General features: G+C 40.2%; 1 protein-coding gene across 2 annotated transcripts in view; it reads right to left on the bottom strand.

Annotated features, from left to right (window-relative positions):
* Positions 1–24472, bottom strand: part of ankrd13c (ankyrin repeat domain 13C) — a 119519-nt gene extending 95047 nt beyond the window's left edge. Inside the window, exons 1-2 of one of the 2 annotated variants that reach the window (XM_068037249.1) lie at positions 23753–24472; positions 12430–12471 (exon numbers count right to left, since the gene is read on the bottom strand). In XM_068037249.1, the coding sequence (XP_067893350.1) occupies positions 12430–12471; positions 23753–24041 (331 nt within the window). In that variant the 5' untranslated portion in view covers positions 24042–24472. Of the gene's footprint in view, positions 1–12429; positions 12472–23647; positions 23668–23752 lie in introns of those variants that run through there. The other variant, XM_068037250.1, reaches the window with a different exon arrangement.
* Between the last annotated feature and the right edge of the window lie 132 nt (positions 24473–24604).

The raw sequence follows: 24604 nt of genomic DNA, 5'->3' as shown, positions 1-24604 counted from the left end.
ATCAATTTCATAATTCAACTGAATGTTTGCTAATTTACCTAACTGGCGCCATATGTGTTTTGGGCTACAAACTGCACGGTTTAAAGAGCGGAAGTACAAAAGTAACTGTTGCAGCTTAAAAATTATATACCCTTGCTTGTGAAAAAGCTAGATTTTCTTTGCATCAAAGGCAATAACCTGCATTTATATAGAACCTTTAATGTCATAAAACATCCCAAGGTGCTTCACATGAGTGTTATAAGGCACAATTTGACAACAAGCCACACAAAATATAAGGGCAGATGACCAAAAGCTTGGTCAAAGAAGTAGGTTTTAAGGAGCGTCTTAAAGGAAGAGAAGTGGAGAGGTTTAGGGAGGAAATTCCAGAGCTTAGGTCCTTGACAGCTGAAGGCACAACCATCTACGGTGGAGCAAATAAAATCGAGGATACTCAAGAGAGCAGAATTAGAGGAATGCAGATATCGCGGAGGATTGTGGGACTGGAGGAGATTTGAGAGATATGGAGGAGTGAGGCAATGGAGGGACTTGAAAACAAGTATGAAAATTTTAAAAATCAAGGTGTGCTTAACCAGGAGCCAATGTAAGTCAGTGAGCACAGGGGTGATGGGTAATGGGGCTTGGTGCAAGGACACAAGTAGCAGAGATTTGGATGACCTCAACTGTATGGAGGATCAAATGTGGGAGGCCAGCCAGATGTGTGTTGGAATAGTCATGTCTAGAGGTAATAAGGGCATGGATGAGGGTTTCAGCAGTAGAAGGGGTGAAGCAGCGCAGAGTTGGGCAATGTTACGGAGGTGAAAATAGGCTGTCTTTGTGATGGTGCAGGTATGCAGTTGGAAGCTCATCTCAGGGTCAAATATGACACCGACGTTGCAAACATTCTGGTTCAGCCCGAGACAGTTGTCTAGAATGCAGGATGGAGTTGGTGGCGAGAGAACGGAGTTTGTATCGAGTACTGAAGACAATGGATTCAGTCTTCCCAATATTTACAATTTGAGCAAATCTCTTTTCATCCAGTACTGGATGTTGGACAAGCAGTTGAACCACTTAGAGATAATTTAGGCACTGAAGCGAGTAGGAATCACATCTCAAGAGAATCGGTAGCTGAAGCCAAATAAATCATTTTTAAATTAAACCATGGAAGTGTTAGATTTAGAAATAAAGCACATCAATGGATTTACGCATGGATGTATCTGCCTTTCCAAGATTTATGGATTTGTATGGATTTACGCATGGATGTATCTGCCTTTCCAAGATATATAGATTTGTATCAAAATCCCAACCAGCAGGAAAGCCTCTCCCTCCAAACCCATCTTTTAGCTTTGTCAGACCCAACATCACACTCATGAAGCCATAATTATTGTGCACTTGTAACAAAATCATAGACGAATCAGCATTTATTTCAACTCCAGTTTTCTGTTTATTCATTATTTGAGATTTCTACTTCCATCTCCTTCACTCTGGATTCAACTGCAATCAGTGGGCTTACTGGGCTAGTAAGCTCAAATTACTTTGTTTCAGTATCAAAATAAAAGCAAAACAGGGCAGATGCTGGAAATCTGAAACAAAAACAGCTCGAGGAGAAGCACCTGATCTTTCAATTAGGCACTCTACAGACTTGCAGCCTCAACCTTGAGTTAAACAATTTCAGAGGAGGGTAGGCCCTTTTTATATTTTTATTTGATTTTATTTTTTAACCATGTGCCTGTTTTTCATGTGGACAGAGCTGCTCATTATTCTGCTATTAACACTCTCTCTGGACTAATATTTTGTCTTTCACCACAAGCATCGACACGCTCTTTGCCTTTGTCGCATGACAGCTTTGTTATTTAATCTCTCCTGCCCTATCACACACCTTCCCTTTTGTTCTCTTCCCCACCAACTCCCCTCGCCCCCTTCACTTGCTTAAAACCTAATTCTTTTCTAACCTTTGCCAGTTCTGATGAAACGTTGCAGACCTGAAACTTTAACTCTGCTTCTCTCTCCACAGATGCTGCCTGACCTGCCGAGTATTTCCAGCACTTTCTGTTTTTATTACTTTGATTCAGATTTGGTCTTATTTTAAAGTGCTTAAGAGCACCCTGCTACTCTGACATATGGTAAAATACACTACTTAACGTACAGAGAGATCCAGATTTTTATCAACCTACAATTTTTATCAACTACAATTAACAGCCAGTCCCAACAAGACAACAACTCAGAACCAAGGCCAATTTGACTTTCTTGCAGGCTAGATTGATGCTATATAAGTAAAAAGTAAATCTATTTATCATGTTAGATTGAATTTTCTCAAGTGTATCTCACAATTGTTCCAAACATTTAAAAGCAAAAATATGAAATGCTCTTAAAAAGTTGATTACAAATATATTAATCCAAAATAGCTTAAAAAAATAACCCAGCCACCAGTAAGTCTCATTTTTCAGCTATTCCCATTGTTGCTGATTAAAGCTCAGGCTGCAAATTCTCAGATCCCAAGTAAAGAGCCTAGTCGAGACGGGGTGTCAGGTCAGTGTTGTTTGTGGGGTCTGTTGCCCCAAGAAAGGGGCTGAGGGAGCAGGGCTGCAGTCGCAGCCGCTCCTGTTCACTCCTCACCAAGTGTGCAGTTCTGATTGCAGCCACTAGCAATTCAGCATCAAATTAAAGTCGTGCAGGATAGAACTTGACCCCACAATGCACACCCAATGCCCAGCCAACGCAGGCCGCAACCCTCGCTCAAATGCAGTGTGAAGTGCTGCGAGCCGCTTAGCACTACATGCCTCTTTGGCACTACTGCCCTACGAGACGGTCTCTCAAATCCCTGCGATACAAGCAGAAAAAAAGTATTGTTCCACTTCTTCCTCATTACTCAGAGCCAAACATTAGTGATCAACATCGTGGCTCTTCTCTGCACTACCTACAGGATTTAATGACTCACCTGTTTTTCAGTATCCAGACTGGACACAATACTCAAGGTGAGATCTGCCCAGGGCACTGTATAGTTTAACCACCATTTCTTCTGTTGTATTTTCTACTATTTTGGCTGTGTTGTTGAATATGCTATTAGCTTTGTTGATTGCTGAACATATCTAGCCAACGCAGAGCAGCATTGAGTCTTTCATTACTCCAAGGTGTCTCAACTTCATCTGTGGCCATTTCAACACCATTCCTGAGGTATGGACATTGTTTCTTAGCCTTCCTTGTGTTTAATAATTTACACTGACCTGCATTAATTTCAACAAGTGTTCAGCCCACTCACACTTTTACTAGTCTGTAGTTTCAGGATTGCCTCCTTAGACTCAACTATTTTGGTATCCTGTCAATTTACCCAATTTGCTTTGACGTTCATAATCCAAGTAATTTATGTAAATTACTAAACAGTAGTGGTTCCAAAACTGAACTCTTTGTACTTTTACCCATTCTGACATTATTCTTTGAACCTGTTGTTTCAACCCTTCAGTTTCTTATCTATCCAAAAATACTGCCCAGAGTCCCCCCAGCTTTGAGTTTAATTTGTAATATTTCTGTGGAACTTTAGCAAATGCCTTTTGAAAGGCAATGTACACAAGGTCCAGGGATTATCACAATCCATTTGAGTTGTCACTTTCGCAAAAGAAATCAAGGAAGTTGGTCAGACTATTTATTAGGTTGCTGTAGATACGCCATTTATAGCCATTCCAGGCGCTGCTTCACAAACAACTGACCACCTCCAGTGGTTTCTCGAGACAAGGAGGCCAAAGAAGAAGATACGCCTCAAGTTTACTCATTAATTCCATGTAAAGTAACCAAACTGATTAAATAAAGATTAACATACTTGTTATGTGTTGTTAATGTGTCTGTTATGCTACCTTTTTCAAATATAAGTATATTAGCCTGTTTTCAAGGTACTGGTACTTCGCGCGTTTACCAGCTCACTATGATTATCTGTGCCTTGCAAAATCTCCTCACTAATCTCTCCCGACTATTTGGGATAAATACCATCTAATCTTGAAGATTTAGATGTTTTAAGTCTTCACTTTGTCTAAGACTTTCACCTCATTCATATTAAAGTCTTGAATTACACCTTGGTACTTTTTTTTGGAGCAGGATATGTTCATGCCTTCCCTCGTGAATATCTCAAGGTAGTAATTATTCAGAATATTTACTACCTTGTGATCACCTGTTTCAAGCCTATTTACATATTTTACATATTTCTGAATGACAATAGCATGAAGACTTTCAGGAATAGTTTTTTCTGCTGTTTCATTTTGCCTCTGCAGATATGCTTTTTCTAAATCTCTTTTAGTCCATCTAATTACCTGTTTAACGTCTTTCTGCATGATCCTATATTCCTTCCAGCATTCCCCTTCTTCTTTCGCCCTGTGGAATTGTATTGGTAATTTCTCCTCTTGATTTTACTTTTAGTTTGTTAATCCATTAAGGATCCTGCTTGTTTAAGTTTAAGCTTAGTGAAACTTGGGCATGCCTTTTAAAAGTGTTCTGTTTGGTTTCAACTGAAATTTGACAAACATCCATTTCTCAATCCCTTCGTCAGTGCATTACAAATCTTATTCCTACTCTTGCTATAATTGGGTTCTGGATCACATTAACTTTGATCATTCTGCGGTCACTGTTCCCCAGAGACACCTTCCATTTTCTGTACAGTATTTGGGTAATCTACTAATACCAAGTTAACTGTGCCACTAGTGGCTTCCTTTATGCACTGATTTGTGAAGCAGTCATACAGTACATTTACAAACTCTGACCAAGTCACTTGGGCTTTCCCAATTTCAGTTGGATCTAGGTAGACAAGTACACCCCGAAGATGTAATAAAGTGGTTTCCCTGGTAGCTCATTAGCTAAATGTATAGCATGGCTTGGTACTCTATTATAAAGTCAAATTCAATTTTCAGGGCCACGTGAATCCTTTCCAAAATATTGAACACCAGATGGTCACTTTAGCTCTCACTCATTGATGCATTCCCATACCTTCAAAATAGAGTATTTTCTGACAGAAATAGCAGCGAGCAGATCTGCCGCATCAGTGTTGAGTCTTTTCCTTTATTCTTTAGGAGCAGGAATGGTCATGTATTTTTTGAAGCAATTCCCATCATGGATTTGCAATAATCCCCATCTCATTCCAAAGCACTCCTGTCTTTTCTCATTTCTTTACACAATATATGGTAGCTACTTTCTCCCTCTTGCTTCTAACAATGGATTTGTGGTTCTTACAGTGACAGACATTAGCACAGCACTGCATCAGCGAGATTTTTCCCACTGCCAATGGCCAACTTCTTGAGCAAGAGGTCATTCAATATACTCCAGACTTAACTAATTCCAACCACGATATCAGAGCTTAGAAAAGTGCCTCATACATTGCAAACCCCAACCCCAGTGTAAATCTCAGTTCCCTTTGACAAGACAATTTTTAAAATCTCAAACACTAACTCAATTTTTATTTAACAGCTTTAATTGTTAATAAATGAAAAATATCAAACCTTTTTCATTTAGGATTCCCTCCTGTCCTAGTCATTGTATTTTTTTTAAAAACCTGATTGTGATGTCACGGAGCTTGTTGTGGTGCATTCTGTGTAATGTAATTACACACGTACAGGCTGAAATGATCACTCTCAAGATGTACCTCTCTCTCTTTGACACACTTAAGAATGTGGTGACAAGTCATGGAAAAACCTTGAGTTCAGAATTCGCATGCCCTTGCCAGGGAGATATGTGTAAGGAAAGTTTCCTCCATGCATTTCTCAAATTAAATTACCTATTTTATGTGTGTTTAGTGAGTAATTAGATCAAAATTGGCTTTGTAATACTGGTTTACTGTGGTTTTCCTGCTGCCTAGTGAAGAATGGCCGCCTCTAATTGGCTCAAGCCAAATCAATTTGGACTAAAAGCAAAATACTGAAGATTTATTTATCTGAAATAAATACAAAATGTGCTGGAAATACTCAGCAGGTCTGGCAGCATCTGTGGAGAGAGAAGCAAAGTTAATGTTTCAGTTCTGTGACCTTTCATCAGAATGCTTTGTTTTGAACTGTTGTCCTCACTGAGGCTTGACATCCTATGGATGCATAATCCATATTTATACTTATGATTGGATCTTCAATGGCACTACTCACAGTGCGGAAGAGGTTACATTGCTGAAAAAAGGGATAACACACCATGAATGAAAAAAAAATTTAAAAAATATGTTCTTTCTTTGATTCCTGGAAGATTATATTTTTCTTATTCAACACAGATATGCTGCTCAACGGCAGAAGTATGTAGCACAAATGCCGCAGTTACATAAATAAACTTCTGCATGTAATAGGAGGTACATCTTAAAATATGGTTAGGCTATGCTTTCTTTAAACAAAGGTCAATCTGTAAAATTTGAGGTTAATCTTCCATTTGCATCAGAAATTAATTATTTTGGTAAAATATTTTAAACTGAGGACTTGCTCTAAATTTGAATAATGGTACATTCTTTCATGTATTTGCAAATAATAACAAATACAAAAAAAAGGTAGCTGCTGTAACCATCTAGAATGGAGTACAAAATATAAACACACTTTGAAATCTGGCACTGCTTGAAGTTTCATGTCATACATTTGTAATATGTTGGATGTATGTACACAGTACTTATATTTATTGTAAGCACATTTTTCATTTCAGGATTATCTCAATCAAAGTTGAAGAGTTGATAAATTACTTGATCTTTGATATTTTATACAAAAAAATCAGACTACTTTCACTGTCCTTGACATGGCTTTGCTGTGTGGGGGGGGGGGGGGGGGGGGGAAGAGAAGGAATAAAAGATAAAAGTACATTCTGACTTCCTTTACACTAAGGGACAATGTTTACAAACAGCAAATCCTGGGGCATTCTGTGAAAGGCCAATCTTGCAGTCAGTTCTTAAACTATTCTAGAATATTCTGACACCATGTGCATGCTGAGATCTATAGCTTGTTAGCATGAGTCTCTACTGTAAACAATAATGAGTCTGACAATCTACGTAGACAAACTCAAAAGCTCAGGCTAATCACATAAGCATAGATCTCCAAGGGAAACTGGGTATTAGTAAGTTTCATAATTTTCTTGTAAATTTTGCAATTATACTGTAAATGTTATTTTGAATAGCAAGCGTTCAGATTAGTACAGAAACTAAGATGGCAGCCAAAGGGAGTTTTTTTTTTAATTGAGAAATTTTGTCTGTCACTTTTTATTGGTAGCTGCTGCCAATTGCCCATTTTTGATTCTCTAAATTGCACTATTTGTGGTTTTCTTTTCCATTTGCTACTTCCTGATGATTCATTCCTTACCTATTCAGTTACATTTACTGCTGTTTATAAATACGAAAATTGAGCCACAGTAACAAGAAATCAGCAGATCAAAAAGATGTGATACTCAAAGTGGGATGTGCGATGAACAGAAAGCACTGTGCATATTGTATCTATATAGTATATTAGAAACATTTATTTCTACATGCATTTCCTATGTCTGCCTTTTCTATTATAAATTCCTGTGTTCATATTTATAATGGAAATTGCCTATTTAAACTTTAATTATATCCTCCATCAAGGGCAATGTTGCAGTGCCTCCGTTTTGCATCGCCTGCAACCTAGGCCTGTACAACAGAGAAACTCCTCAGTTGCAACAAATTAGTCTTAAAGTGCTTTGTCAAAGTATTATGTTAAAATGGGCGGCGCAGTGGTTAGCACCGCAGCCTCACAGCTCCAGCAACCCGGGTTCAATTCTGGGTACTGCCTGTGTGGAGTTTGCAAGTTCTCCCTGTGTCTGCATGGGTTTTCACCGGGTGCTCTGGTTTCCTCCCACAGCCAAAGACTTGCAGGTTGATAGGTAAATTGGCCATTATAAATTTCCCCTAGTATAGGTAGGTGAATATAGGGACAGGTGGGGATGTGGTAGGAATATGGGATTAGTGTAGGATTAGTATAAATGGGTGGTTGATGGTTGGCACAGACTCGGTGGGCCGAAGGGCCTGTTTCAGTGCTGTATCACTAAATAAATAAAAATAAATAAATAAAATGAGAACGGAATATATGACTTAGGATAAAAGTAGATAAAGAGGAGGTACTTAAAAGGTTGGCAGCACTCAAAATAGAAAAGGTCACCCTGCCCTGATGCATCTTAGATTGCTGAGGGAAGGAAGGATGGAAGTTGCGGAGGGTCTGGCCACAATTTTAGAATAGTGGCGCCAGAGGACTCGACGGTTGCAAATGTTACACCCCTGTTCAAAAAAAGGAAAAAGGCCTAACATCAGTGGTGGGGGAAACTTTTAGAGACACAGTAATCTGGGACAAAATTAAATGGCTCTTGGAAAAATGTGTGTTAATAAATGAAAGCCAGCAGAGATTTGTTGAAGGCAAATTGTGTTTAACTAACTTGATTTGTGTTATTTTGATGAAGTAATGGAGATAGTTGATAATAGAAGTGTAGTTGATGGTGTATACATGGACTTTCAAAAGGCATTTGACTTAGTTGTACATAATAGAGTTAGCAAAATTAAAGTCCATGGGTATATTAAAAGGGGATGTGGGATACAAAATTGTCTAAGGGACAGAAAACAGAGAGTAGTAGTCAAAAGCTGTTTTTCAGACTGGAGGGAAGCGCAGAGTGGTGTTCTTCCAGTAGTCTGTGTTGGGACCACTGCTCTTTTTGATATATATTAATGACCTGGACTTCGGTAAAATTGGCACAATTTCAAAGGTTGCAGATAACACAAAACATGGAAATGCTGTGAACAGTGATGATAGTAACAGGCGTCAGGAGGATATAGACAGGCAGTGAAATGGGCAGACATATTTCAATGCAGTAAAGAGTGAAGTGATTCATTTTTGTAGGATGAATGAGAAGCAATACAAACTAAATTATACAATTTTCAAAAAGGTACAGGAACAGCAAGTCTGGGGGGGGGGGGTGGTGGGGGGGTGCGGTATACAAGTCTTTGAGGTTGGCAGGACAAGTTGAGAAGGCTACTAAGAAAAAAGCAACAGGATCCTTCACTTTATAAATAGAGGCATAGAGTATAAAAGCAAGGAAGTGATGCTAAATATTTCTAAAACACTGGTTAGGTTCTAGCTGGTGTGTTATGTCCAATTCTGTGCATCACACTTTAGGAAAGATGTCAAGTCCTTCAATTTACTAGAATGGTACTAGGGATGAAGTTACATGGAGACAGTAGAGAAAGTGGAATTGTTCTCTTTGCAACAGAAAAGCTTACAGGGCGATTTAACAGAGGTGTTCAAAATCATGAAGGGTTTTGATAAATAATAAGAAACTGTTGCCAGTGGCAGAAGGGTCAGTAACCAGAAGATAGAGTTAAGGTAATTGGCAAAAGAACCAGAGGTGGGACAAAGAAAAAGTTACAGTGAGTTGTTCTGATCTAGAATGTGGTTTCTGAAAGGATGATGGAAGCAGATTCAATAATAACTTTCAAAAGGGAATTGGATAAATACTTGAAGTGAAAAAAAAATGCAGGGCTATGGAGAAGGGCAGGGAATGGAAGTAATTGCAAAGCTCCTTCAAGGAGCCAGCGCAACCACAACTAGCCGAATAGCCTCCTTCTATGCTGTATGATTCAATGCTTCTATTCTGTGACTTCATCAAATGGGGACTGAGCAGGTTTAGTGTGTATAATCTCTCAGCGTACATCAGTTTGATTTTCAGGACTACAACTTAGTTTTTGCTCAAGCTAGAGCATTAAGTGCTATACTAGAGTCATAGACTCATACAGCATAGAAACAGGCCCTTCGGCCCATCATGTCTGTGCTGGCCATCAAGTACCTGCCTATTCTAATCCTATTTTCCAGCACTTGGCCCGTAGCCTTGTATGCTATGGCGTTTCAAGTGCTCATCTAAATACTTCTTCAATGTTGTGATGGTTCCTGTCTCTACCACCTCTTCAGGCAGTGCGTTCCAGATTCCAACCACCGTCTCTCTGGGTGATAACATTTTTCCTCAAATCCCCTCTAAACCTCCTGCCCCTTACCTTAAATCTATGCCCCCTGGTCATTGACCCCTCCACTAAGGGAAAAAGTTTCTTCCTATCTAATCAATCAATGCCCCTCATAAATTTGTATACCTCAATCATGTCTTCCCTCAGTCTTCTCTGCTCTAAGGAAAACAACCCTAGCCTTTTCAGTCTCTCTTCATAGCTGAAATGCTCCAACCCAGGCAACATCCTGGTGAATCTCCTCTACACCCTCTCCAGTGCAATCACATCCTTCCTATGGGGTGGTGCCCAGAACTGTACACAATACTCCAGCTGTGGCCTAACTAGTGTTTTATACAGCTCCAGCATAACCTCCCTACTCTAATATTCTATACCTCGGCTAAGAAAGGCAAGTATCCTATACGCCTTCCTAACCACCTTATCTACCTGTGCTGCTGCCTTCAGTGATCTATGGACAAGTACACCAAGGTCCCTCTGACCTTCTGTACTTCCTAGGGTCCTACCATCCATTGTATATTCCCTTGCTTTGTTAGTCCTCCCAAAATGCATCACCTCACACTTCTCAGGATTAAATTCCATTTGCCACTGCTCCGCCCATCTTACTAGCCCATCTATATCATCCTGTAATCTAAGGATTTCCTCCTCACTATTTACGACACCACCAATTTTTGTGTCATCTGCGAACTGACTGATCACACCTCCTATATTCATGTTAATGTACACTACAAACAGTAAGGGTCCCAGCACTGATCCCTGCGGTACACCACTGGTCACAGGCTTCCACTCGCGGAAACAACCCTCTACCATCACCCTCTTCCTCCTGCCACTAAGCCAATTTTGGATCCAATTTGCCAAATTGCCCTGGATCCCATGGGCTCTTACCTTCTTAACTAATCTCCCATGCGGGACCTTATCAAAAGCCTTACTGAAGTCCATGCAGATTACATCAACTGCTTTACCCTCATCTACACATCTAGTCACATCCTCAAAAAATTCAATCAAGTTAGTTAGACACGATCTCTCCCTGACACAGCCATGCTGACTATCCCTGCCGCTCCAAGTGGAGATTAATCCTGCTATAGTACTCACTACAGCACTATAATAGCATATAGTACCACTTTTGAAATACAAACAATTTCAAAGCAAGCCAAATCAATATCTTTAAAAACCATTTTTTTTGAGGTATGGTATTATAAGAAACCTATTTTCACATGTTTTTGTTTATCTCAGAGTGGCTAGATGACCCACAGACAAAGGGGAGTGAGTATAGCATATACTCTTATTTCACCTCTACTGAAAATTCAGGAAAAAAAAGATTTGCAAAGATTTATTTATTCAATGGTGATATCTATTTATCTAGCTGCAGTTAGTAAGGAAAAAAATCATTAGTTTACAGAAACAAAACACCACTTGCCTCAAGTGTCACTGGGCAGAACTTCTACAAATTTAATTCAGAATTCTTTCCTCTGAATCAGTGAGCAATGCTGCAGAAGGTTCATTAAAAAGTCACAGCAGTTATGCTTGGTAGTTTTAAGGAACACGCTAAGTTGCATGTTTCTGCACTTAAGCAGCAGAATAATGCATTATGCATTACAGGTATAATGCTCGTGTGCTCCTTAAAGCAATACATCTTGACTGACAGTCAGCACTGCCACAAGAGATTGACTTCATATTTTTCTCTGTTAGTAACATGTTAACATTATATACTGTAAATGCAATGTATATCGCATGCCAATCACATATTAATTGGGTGTTTAATTGTATTCAGTTGGTGGGCATTAATTGGGGGCTCAACTGTCCTCATATATATAAAATACATATTATAGCAGCAGGCTGTAACTGTGGTTGTTGGGTTGAAAGTGCACGAAATAGAATATGCGTCTCTGTAAATAAAAGCTTCTAAGCGCATACCTGGCTCCAGTTCTACCCTTTACCTCCTGGCTCTGGAGTTGTAATAATGTACAATGTATATATGCTATTCATAACTCTGCAAATTGAATCCTAGGTGAGGTAGTGTTATAAAATAAATTTCTGTGTGTCTACATTAATGTAACATCCAATTTAATTTCTGATTGAATACAATATGGGGAGAAATTGGATCAGAGAATCACATTCCACAAGAGTCACACACATCCATTATACTTCCATATCAAAAACCAAAAGTTTAAGTAAACATATTTATATAACTCTTACCTCAAAAGTTTAATTCATTAAGTAACTGACAATAACTGGAAAAAAACTAAATCCATCTAAGTTCTAACAGCAATTCTAACTGAATTGATGGTCTAAGCCGCATCAAGGAAAGCCCAAAGACTGTTCAATTCCAATTTTTACATTTAAAATTCTTTCGGTCTGCAATACTTTGAGTGATCAACTTGACAAATTGATCCATTTGACAATATTTTAGGTTTGTAGCAATCTACAATGTTCAGATAAATCTTCTGCAATAAATTAGAGAGAATACAGTACTAAGTGCAACTTTTAGAGACATCAGAAAATGTACTCACCTTTATGCCCTAGCATCACAGCAAGGTGCAACGGTGTATTTCCTAAAAAAAATAAAATATGTAGAAACTGAGATGTGACTCTATACAATTTCTGTCAAGTGTTATTTATATTACCTATATCAGTAAAATTTTTGCAAATGATTATACCCAATTATGTCTGAACCATTTCTAATTTATTTTTATTCTCTTTGACATGAAAAAAGAACATTAATGAAGATCAGGAGAAATTAAAGCTTTTGGACTTAGAAATAGCATTAGTTTCAAAGCTACAGGTGCAGCTTTAGTTACACAGCAATGCAAAGTAAAGCAAGACAACAAGGTAATTTTGCTACAATAATACTAAATATCAATAACCAATACAGGTTTATGTTGTTCTACTTAACCCAAAGGGACATAGCAATCCATGAGAACATGAGTGAGGAGCAACAAAAACTAATGTAAGAGGAGTGTGGTTTTGAAAGGTGATGAGTTCAGTCATTCCAGAGTAAGGCCAAGCAAGGTGAATTACCACTACGACAGGACAGGCAAAGCTGATATTTTGTGGAAGTTTCTAAGCATGAAAAGAAATCATAAATGCAAGAATGATCTTTCAACTGAAGAGTTCTGAGACAAGCATATTACTGGAGGTAGAAACCCATAACTAGAGGGGCACAGTATGGAAGAGGACAGGAAGAGGAGACCATTAGTTGAGAAGTGAGGTGAGAGGAAAGGAGAACTCAGATAGAAGCGATAGAGACAACTTGTGATGGTCTGAATTTGTCTGTTATCTAATATTGTATATTGATCAAAGATATAGATAAGAACAGGAATACATGATCCCAGGAGCCAGGGTGAAGGAGAATAGGGAACAGCAATCATGGTTCATGATGGAACCAATATCAGAAGAACAGATGGAGATCGTGTACAATTTGAGGAGCTAGATGTTACGTTAAAAAGTAAGACCTTCAGGCACAGGTTCATGAGAAAATTCAGAAGCATAAATACAAAGTTGGTTGACAGACAGAAAACAAAAAGTCAGGGTTAATGAGAGTCGCTCAGATTGGTGAGGTGTTGGAAGTGGTATATCCAAGTCTGTGCCGGGTCCCCTTTTGTTGATAAATCTACTTGGGTATAAACATCACAATATTTGATTTTGCTGACAATAGAAAAATAAGGAGTTTGGTAAACAGAGGCAACTGTAAAAAACTTCAAGAGAAGAGAGAAGTGGAAAGGTTGTAGATGCAATTTAATGCAGAAAGGTGTAACATTCTACATTTTGGGAAGACACATGGAATGGGAATTTAAACCCAATGGAAGGATATTGAAGGGGGTTATGAACAGAGAAACCTTGGGGTTCAAATACATAATTCATTGAAAGTGTAAATGCAGGTAGAGAAAGCTGTAAAAAAAAATCAACAGAATCCTAGATTTCACAAACAGGGGCATAGGATACAGAAGCAAAGAGGTTACAATGAATTTGTACAAGACACTGGTCAGACCACTGTTTACAGCACTGTGTGCCATTTGGGTACCCCATTATTGCTTTAATGAAGGCATACGGCATTGATTCATCAGAGTGATACAAGAGATGACAAACTATATAGTTATGAGGAAACACTTCAGATACGAAGACTATTTCCAATGAAACAGAGATGACCGGAAATGTTTAAAAGGTTTTTAACACAAAGCGTTTTGATGGGCTCAGCAAGCGAATGTGGAGACCTATTTAGGACAGGTCGGAGAAATGTTGAGAACAGTGAAGGACAAATTATGAAATAGACCAAACTTCCTGCACTTCAGTCCCACAATCCTGATCTCTGGCCAGCTGGTGCAGAGGTTGGCGGGCAAGTCAGAGGACATCCTGTGGGACAGCTCCTGGGCTTGGCCAAGGTACCATTAACATGTCTACAAAGTGTGCAACTGAAGGGACCCCACAACTATGTCTACGCCCAGGTGTCGATCAAGAGGGAGCATGTGATGTCCACCAGTACGCTTAAAGCCTTCCATGACTAGTGGGCACCAAAGCAACTAGAGTGCATTGTGTACATGGCAACAACATTTTGATTTGATTAAATTAAAAGCAAAATACTGCAGATGCTGGAAAACTGAAACAAAAACAGAAAGTCCAGGAAATACTCAGCAGGTCAGGCAGCATCTGTGGAAGAGAAGCAGAGTTAACATTTCATGTCTGTGACTTTTCATCAAAACTGGCAAAGGTCTCAGACCTGAAGCGTTAACTCTGCTTTTTTTCTCCACAGATGCTGCCTGACCTGCTGAGTATTTCCAGCACTTTCTGTTTTTATTTTTGATTTGATTAGTTTCCTTTTGTTTTGAAATATAATTTGAAGTTTATTGTTTGTGCTCCTTTGAAAAGGGGGAACTTTTGTTAATTTGACTGATGACAATGTCATCCTAATTGCCGATTAACAAAAGTTAGACCAGATTTCCATGGCAGCCAAAAATCACCAAATCATACCTCCATTCTGCCCCTAGTCCTTGAAGCACCACAATCTGTTTCGTCCCTTCTCCTTTGCATTCAAAATTCTTGTTTACCATTCTCCCAAGCCCCAAGTTAATTTCCTCCTTTCTCCAACATCAAGTAACTACTTACCCTTAGCAACTTCAATCTCCACCTAAGTTCCCACACCCGGTTTTTGCGGCCCTGCATAAACGCTCATCCAAAACTCCTGCCTGTATCCTAACTTTCACCAAGTCTCGTTCACCCATCACCCCTGTGCTCACTGACCTATTTTGGCCCTTGGTCCCCAAACACCTTGATTTTAAAATTCTCACACTATTCAAATCCCTCACTGGCCTCGCACCCCTCCCCATCTCTGTAATCTCCTCCAGGCCTGCAAACCTCCAAGAACTCTGCATTCCTCTAATTAAGGCTTCTTGTGCATCTCTGATTTCCTTCACTTTTATCATTGGTGGCCATATCTTCACATGTAGAGGGACACAGCTCCAGAATCCCTCTCTCTCCTCCTTTAAAAGATTCCTTAAACTCTACCAAGCTTTGGTCACCTGTGTTGTTTTTGCTATCCTCACCTTTCACATACCTATATCCACCCTCTTGATCTCACGGAGTCTCGGCATGTGACATCATCATCAGCAATAAGGATATCCCTTCCTGCGCCGCTTACCCACCATATTCCTGAATCTTACCCCAATCGGAATAACCTCAGCATTTCTATATGGAAATTTTTTTTTCAAAACCGTAGAGCTCTCACGACTTTTCTTTCCACCCATCAGGACACCTACTACCATCAACTTACCATTCCTTCATCTCAACTTTGCTTTCCTAGAAACAAGGATGTCATTCACTGCCTTCCATACCTGTTGCTTCCTCTGGTACACTACCATCTTTGCTCTGCTAAATCAAAAGGGTCCAAGTTTTAGCACATTTGACACACAACTGGTGTAGTCATTGACAGATCTGCCTACTGTTCCAAAATCCTCCTGTAAAGTAAGACCAACACAAGGCTCCTTTCCTCCACAACTATCCTTTCTCCTTTCCCCACTATCCTTGGCTCCAATTAAAAAGATGTAGAACTAAAGGAGCTATTCTGTCTCAAAGAACAAAGCAATTTTTTTATTTTATTTATTTAGAGATACAGCACTGAAACAGGCCCTTCGGCCCACCGAGTCTGTGCCGACCATCAACCACCCATTTATACTAATCCTATATTCCTACCACATCCCCACCTGTCCCTATATTCTCCTACCACCTACCTATACTATGTGGTGGGAGGAAACCGGAGTACCCGGAGAAAACCCACACAGACACAGGAAGAACTTGCAAACTCCACACAGGCAGTACCCAGAATTGAACCCGGGTCGCTGGAGCTGTGAGGCTGCGGTGCTAACCACTGCGCCACTGTGCCGCCCATATTTGTGTAGCTGCTGCCCTTTTCTCCACTTCTAGACCTATCCTCAGTCCCCAACCATTCCAGCAACATATCCTCAATACTTTCCAGTTGCTTTGCTTTCAAAACTCCACCTCCAGGAAACCCACCACATACTCCCTAGATGACCTCCCCAACACTGATCACTCATTCTACTGCCACTCATCACCCCCACACATGCGAGCTATTACTTTAATAGCACCCTTTCATCGGCATCATCACCCTCAAAACCTATCATTACCTCGTACTCAAAAAACTCACCTTCAACCCATCCATCCAATCATCCCATTTCTAAGCTTGCTTTATTCCAAGGTTCTAGAGCAGATGTTGCCTCCAGCTCCATGCCCATCTTTCCAGAAACTCCTTATTTAATTCCTCTAGTCCAGTTTCTGCCAATGTTGCAACACTGATATTGCCCAGGCTAAATTCATGAATGACACCCGATATAATATTGATCCCCCTCAATCTTCCTGCAGCATGTCACAGCTGGCAATACTGTCCTCCTCTACCACCTCTTCTCTGCTTAGTTCCATGGGGCTGCCATCGCTTGGTTCCTTTAACTTTCTGAACATGGCCACTGCATTTCTAGTAATGGCTTAACCTCCCCCTTCCTACCACACCATCACCTCGGTAGTTTAAGGACCGATCTTGGCCCACTCCTTTTCCTTAATTTCATGTTGCTCCTCAGTGACATCATTCACTGGCATAGGTTCAGGTTCTGTATGTATAATGATGATATCCAGCTCTACCTCTCAACACCAAAACCACTCAGATGAGGAAACTGCTCTTCATCCAAGACTTTGGAGAGCCAACTTTCTTCAGTTTAACATGGGGCAGACTGAAGACACGATTTTCAATGCTCAACACAAACTCTGCTCACTTGACATGGACTTCATTCAACAAAACTGTGCAACCTTGGGGTTCCTCTTTGACCCAGAGATGTACTTCTAGACTGATTATGTCTCCAGCATAACCACTTATTTTTACCTATGCAACATTGCACAACACTGCTCCAATCTTAGCCTCTTCACATTGCTTTAGTCACCTCCAGACCCAACTACTTCAATGCTCTCCTTCTGCCTTCACAAGCTCCAACTTAGCTGCATTCTGGTTAAGTTGAAGTTCATCCATTATTCCCACCCTCACAGGCCATTAATGGTTTAAAATCCTCATCGTCAAATCCCTTCCTGGCCTTGATACACCCTAACTTTCTCCAGTTTTACATTTTTTTGTTTCATTCATGGGATGTGGGCGTCACTGGCGAGGCCAGCATTTATTGCCCATCCCTCATTGCCCTTGAGAAGAATGTGATGAGCTGCCTTCTTGAACCGCTGCACTCCATGGGTAGGTACACCTACCGTGCTGTTACGGAGTTCATTACTTACAGAGTTTGTAGTGGTTAGATACAACTGAGTGGCTTGGTAGGCCATTTCAGAGGGCATTTAGGAGTCAACCACATTGCTGTGGGTCTGGAGTCACATGTAGGCTGGACCAGGTAAGGACAGCAGATTTCCTTCCCTAAAAATGACATTAGTGAACCAGGTGGGTTTTTACAACAATCGACAATGGTTTCAGGTCACCATTAGACTAGCTTTTAATTCCAGATTTATTAACTGAATTCAAATTCTGCTGTGGTGGGATTCGAACCCATGTCCCCAGAGCAATACCCTGGGTCTCTGGGTTACTAGACAAGTGACAATACCACTACGCCACCTCCTCCCCCAATTTCTCAGTTTTCCAACTCTGGCCCCTTGTACATCTACCCTTCTTCTGTCCCATCAGAGGTATCAGAGCTTCCGTTTGTCTCTGCCCTGCTTTCTGTAATTCTCTCAGCCCTCTCTCTCCTCCTTTGAAGAAAATTCTGAAAGCATAACTTTTCACCAAGCTTTCAATCACCCCTCCTAAGCTCTCTCTTCTGGCAATCTTTTTTTAAAAGAACTGCATGAATGTCAATTGTAGTAGGTGGTACAAGGGTAGAAAGAATATAAAAACAGAGGAGCCTCACTAAAAACTTTATTATAAATATAGAATTTTTTTTTTTAATTGATGGTGTTCAGACAAAACTGTCTGGATTAAGAAACAGAGGGATCCATTACAGTACTGAGACCTGTTCCAGTATCAGGCATGCATTATGGGTGAAATAGTCAGAAAGAAATCAGGATAAGGTTTCCAGGCAATTTGGAAAGACTTACAGTGGTAACGGAGTTACAACACTGGAGGATTTTTACTATTCCAAGATAGACTAGGATAAGACATTTGTTTGTGGTCAAATTGGAGAGGCTTCTAGAATGCAACCAAGTCTGCTTCCTTAATCAGGATTTTGCACATTCAAAACAAAAGGAGTGCGCAATATTAAAACTAATTCTGGGTAATTTGTCAAGATAAGTAAGTAACCTGAAGCAGAGCAACACTTGGAAAACAGCAACTATTACCTAATTAGTTTCACATTCAAAATAGATATGAAAAGGGAGTTAACAATAAAAGTGCTGCAACGAAAATAAGCTAACTTATATGGAATGTATGGTAATCTAGCCCAGTCTTACTGCGTGAGAAAATATCAAGCATTTAACCAGCAGTGGGAAATACTTAAATAAGGTGCAAATTAAACAAATTCCGACGATGAGCAAAGCAACTGTACCAAAGGCCAGGGGTTCTATGGATGAGAAGAGTGAACAAAAAATAGGTTTACAAATGCATAAAATAAATAGACGTATATTACAAAGAAAAATGGAAAAATAAAAAAATATGCAAGCAAGCAAAATAGTGGGCGGCACAGTGGCGCAGTGGTTAGCACTGCAGCCTCACAGCTCCAGGGACCCGGGTTCGATTCTGGGTACTGCCTGTGTGGAGTTTGCAAGTTCTCCCTGTGTCTGCGTGGGTTTTCTCCGGGTGCTCCGGTTTCCTCCCACAAGCCAAAAGACTTGCAGGTTGATAGTTAACTTGGCCATTATAAATTGTCACTAGTATAGGTAGGTGGTAGGGAAATATAGGGACAGGTGGGGATGTTTGGTAGGAATATGGGATTAGTGTAGGATTAGTATAAATGGGTGGTTGATGGTCGGCACAGACTCGGTGGGCCGAAGGGCCTGTTTCAGTGCTGTATCTCTAATCTAATCTAATCAAACGAAAAGTGTGATTAGATAAATGAAAGATAATGGTAGTCAAGTTAAAGAGAAATAGCAAGCACATTGGGATATATTTATCCCAAGTCATTACTGAAGTGAATCAGAGGTTTTAAGAATAACATCTCCTGAATCCAAAAGCCTTTCCACCATCTACAAGACAAGTCAGGAGTGTGATGGAATACTCTCCAACGACACTCAAGAAGCTTGACACCATATAGGACAAAGAAACCTGCTTGACTGGCACCCCATTCGTCACTTTAAACATTCACTCCCTCCAACACCAGCGCAGCCTAGTTGTAGCGCATACCATTTACAAGAAGCACAACAGCAACTCACCAAGGCTGCTTCAACAACACCTCTCAAGCCTGCGATCTCTACCATCTAGCAGAACAAGGGCAGCAGGTGCACGGGAACACCACCACCTCCAAGTTTCACACCATCCTGACTTGGAAATATATCGCCGTTCCTTCATTGTGGCTGGGTCAAAATCCTGGAATTCCCTCCTAACTGTGGGAGCACTGTCACCACACGGACTACAAACAGTTAAAGAAGATGGCTCACCGCCACTTTCTCAAGGACAATTAGGGACAGGCAATTACATTTCCCCTGCCAGTGACACTCATACTTCATGAATGACTAAAAAAAAATGATCAGGGACATGGACTTAGCAGCATTGGGATGGGTGTAAAGGTCTAACTATATTTTGAGGTGGGCTCAAGTTTTCAGGAACACTGAAAAGGCAAGTTCTTAAAACAAAGGAAGGTCCAAGGATTCTGGAACAGAGAGGCATTGTGGAAGGTCAATGTCTCGGAGCAGTTAATGAATGTGGTGCACAGTTTGTGTTTCCTAATATTATATGCTCCATCAGCAGTTCTCATCATAATCACCCAGTTTCTATTTTTATGTTCTTACTTTCAAGCAATAGTGTAAATTTTTCCACAAGTTAAAGTTAATTGACAGAAAATCAGGGATTGAAGGTATGTGGTTTCCTGATTTATGCAATTCTGTCATGGACCACAGCACACTATTAATGAGATTGCTAACTAATACAGTCTTTGATAAATATAAATTTCCATAATCAAACAAAAATTCTCAAATCACACATTTGTTTTTATAGTTCCAAGATTTTATATTTTAAAAATCAGTAAGTCTTAAAAATAGTTCAGGTGATGTTATGTGCAACTATAACTGATGAGTGACCCAAAAAAAACCTTCTATAAACACTAATTTTTTTCCCTAAGCGCCACCAATAAAAAAACCAAACAGATAATATTCCTACTACTGCCTCTATTTGCATTCACCACATATTGTTTTGTTTTTGAGCAAGTATATATAAAATTTCATTGGCTGTCTGAAATAAAAGCTTTGAGAATTTAATCAGCAGTTTCTTTCAAAGTCTTTTGGAAAAAGCAAGGAAACTTTCAAATCCTTACTAGATGAGAGGATACATCCTTCTATATTTCAGCTCTCGTGATGCAAAGAATGTAGGCCAACACATTTTGCAGATGTGAGGCAGAAAGCAAATGGGAGAACAAGGGTGTAGAGGGATTAGTTATTTATCAGTTTTGGGGGTGGGTGTACCTTTTCCATACCCTATATGTCATTAACCTACTAGAGCAGCCCAGATTGTCAGCATTGGGGGGGGGAAGGAGAGAGGCACTATTTGAGACATCGGGTGGTCATGAAAAGTGCTATATAAATGTAAGTCTCTTTTTCTTTCCAAAAGCAAGGAAGTTACGTTAAATTTTAATAAATTAATGGTTAGGCCCCAGCTGCAGTTGTGCCCATGGCCTGTTTCTGTGCTGTAAATACAATGCATTTTGCAGTAGAAATAACAGTGAGGCTGTCACCATTATTAAGGAGTAAATTTGACAGCAATTTCCAGATTTGCACATGCACAGTTAAACGTAGAAATGTTAACACTGCTGAGTTGCCCTGCGCCTCCAGAAGCTTTGCTACACGGGTATCTCAGAGACTCAGGAAGCACAAGGAAGGGTGATAAGTCGGAATGCTTACATGATAGATAGCTATTAAACACGCCAGAAAAAGTTTGGGCTCGTCCATTCAAGAGTAAATGAATTTTTAACGGCATGATAAGTTTTAATTACTGCCAAACAACTTCTCTGGAATGAAAATTAGCTTTTATAAGTGTGGAGTCTCATTCCTTCAGATTTTAATGATTGAAGATTTTTTTTTAATCTACAAAAAATTGATTTTTGTACTTTTTGATTTTCATTTCTCTCTCTGAATTCCACCTTTCTTTCCCTCTCTTTATTTCACATAATTTGACATTGAATTAAACATTCTCACTTACACTTCCTGGTTATATATTTCAGTAAGGACTCTTCAGTCTGATTAGTTGAGATACACAGTTGCTTTCTCTCTTCACACAAGTCCCAGATCTCCTGTCGAGGGCACTGTGCTACTTTGACTTTCTAATAACTGCAAGTGTCAGTGTAAAAGCTCATGGAAAGTCTGTGGGCACGTGTACGTGCAGTAAATGGCTAATGTTATTTGTTTGGCACCGACAGCAAAGTCCGAGCCTTTGTAATATTATGTAATTCTGGACATCACACTTTAGGAAGCTGTATAAAACGCGAGTTAGGTCATAGCTGGAGTACTGTGTACAGTTCTGGTCACCACACTAAAGAAAGGATGTGACTGCACTGGAGAGGGTACAGAGGAGATTCACCAGGATGTTGCCTGGGCTGGAGCATTTCAGCTATGAAGAGAGACTGGGTAGGCTAGAGTTGTTTTCCTTACAGCAGAGAAGGATGAGGGGGACCTAATTGAGGTATACAAAATTATAAGGGGCATAGATCGGAAGAAACTTTTTCCCTTAGCAGAGGTGTCAATAACCAGGGGACATGGATTTAAGGTAAGGGGCAGGAGGTTTAGAGGGGATTTGAGGAAAACTTTTTTCATCCAGAAGGTGGTTGGAATCTGGAACACACTGCCTGAAGGGGTGGTAGAGGCAGGAACCCTCACAACATTTATAAGTATTTAGATGAGCACTTGAAACGCCATAGCATACAAGGCTACGGGCCAAGTGCTGGAAAATGGGATTAGGATAGGCTTGACGGCCGGCATGGACACGGTGGATCAAAGGGCCTGTTTCTATTCTGTATAACTCTATGTCTCTATCAAGGCCTTACAGAAGGTGTAGACGAGATTTTCTAGAATGATAACAAGGATGAAAGACATCAGCTATGTGGAGATTAGAGAAACTGGAGTTGCTCTCCTTACAACATAGAAGGTTAAGGGGAGATTTAATAGAGCTGTTGAAAATCATGAATAGTTCTGCTAGTTTAAATAAGGGGAAACTGCTTCCATTGGCTGAAGGATCGGTAAACAGAGGACACAGATTTAAGGTAAATGGCAAAAGAACCAGAGGTGAGAGAGAGATTTTTAAAATATATACCTAGCATGTTATGATGAGCTGGAATGCACTGTCTGAAGGTGTAGTGGAAGCAGCTTCAATAATAACTTTCAAAAGGGAACTTGATAAATAGTTGAAGTGGAAAATTTGCAGGGCTATGGAGAAAGGTTTGGGACTAATTGGCAAGCTTTTTCAAAGCACCAGCATAGACACAGTGGGCTGAAAAGCCTCCTTCTTTGCTGTATCATTCTATGCCTATAAGATTTTATGATCGAGGTGGAGTAAAATTTGCCAGAGTCATAATCTATTTCAATGGGTCACAGCATTACAAATATTTCAGGTTGCACTATCAATAAAACAAAATGTCAACTAGATGCTTAAAACACACTTTTCAAGTGAATACTTGCAGTTTGTTTGTATTGAAAAATACACGTACAAAGTAATACCAACAGCCCGTACAATTTGCTATGTGTGTTCAAAACTTGAACAATTCTCTCCCTGAAAGTTTAGCTAACTCAACACGAACTTTCCTGTTTATAGTGCACCATTAATTTTTGATCCATCTATGCAGAACTAAGCAGGAATGTAAAAGTCTTTTCATTGTGATAATAGCTATAGTTTTCAGAATCAAAGTTCTCAAAAAGCAGATTTTAGCATATTTGAGACTGAGTAACTAAATAGATTCTGTAGTTTTCTCTACGATTAGTATATTCTATTTGGTCAACTTTATATATTAAATTTAAAGTTGAAAATTAGGTAGAGCAAATGATTAAAAACTGGTAAGATATACATTTCCCTATTAAATTTATCTCCCAATTAAAAAAACATACACTTAACAACCAAAAGTGCGTATCCATTCAACTTTGATCAGCAATCGCTACTGGTAGCGCCGTACTCCCAGAAGAATTACATAGCACTGCAGTAAACAAACTCACCATGGAGATCTTTTTGAGCGATGTTGTGGGTCCTTATCGATGACGATAATTTACGAATATCGCCCTTAAAGACGCACTCGTGGACTGGAAAATCCTCGTTTCTGGTCGCGGACGCCTCCGTGGTGAAAGCTGGGCTCTTGATCAATTTGTGGTTCGCAAAGAGTTTAGTCCGGTTTTTAGTCCTAGCCGCCTCGTCGTCCTGCTCAGCTTCAGCCTCCTCTTTGAACAGCCTGTGATCCCTACGCACCGAGCGGCCGTTGGAAATCCTTTCCGCCTTCTCTCCTGTCATGACGACGAGGGCAACAGTAAAAGGGACAGTGGCAGTACTGCTGCCGTACACCTCGCACGAGCTCGGAGGTTGACGATCGCACTTTTAGCTGCTGTTGCGCCGTGACAGCCACACAACGACATGTAGAGCAGTCAAACACGGGGCTCGGAGGCTGCAGTAACATAGGAATAACACAGCGGCCTGGAGCAGGGAGTGGGGGGGAGCGGCACCAGAGAGAGCCTGAGGGAAGGCGGGAAGCAGTGAGAAACTAACTTTGTGGGGAAAGAAAAGCTACAGCAAACGCGGCTAAAAAAAAAAGGGCACATATAAAGTGGGAGGGCCGCTGATCACCAGCGCCACTATCCAGTTCGCAAACTCTTCGATCTTACTTAAGATAACACCGCCATTTTTCTTCCCTCACTCCCCTCTGTCAAATATCGCGAGGCTTTGCGCGGCCTTCACTTTTGTCGCGATCTTTCATAACTCCCGATTGTCGCGTTGCGCCGTAGCCAAGGCAACCGGGCAGCTACGCGTCTACATAGGCCGGATCTTGGTTTGTGGGAGGATGAAGTAATGTGTGTAGA

The sequence above is a fragment of the Heterodontus francisci genome, chromosome 8, assembly GCF_036365525.1.
Source record: "Heterodontus francisci isolate sHetFra1 chromosome 8, sHetFra1.hap1, whole genome shotgun sequence".
NCBI classification, from domain to species: Eukaryota; Metazoa; Chordata; class Chondrichthyes; order Heterodontiformes; family Heterodontidae; genus Heterodontus; species Heterodontus francisci.
This window is presented reverse-complemented; position numbering and strand designations above follow the sequence as displayed.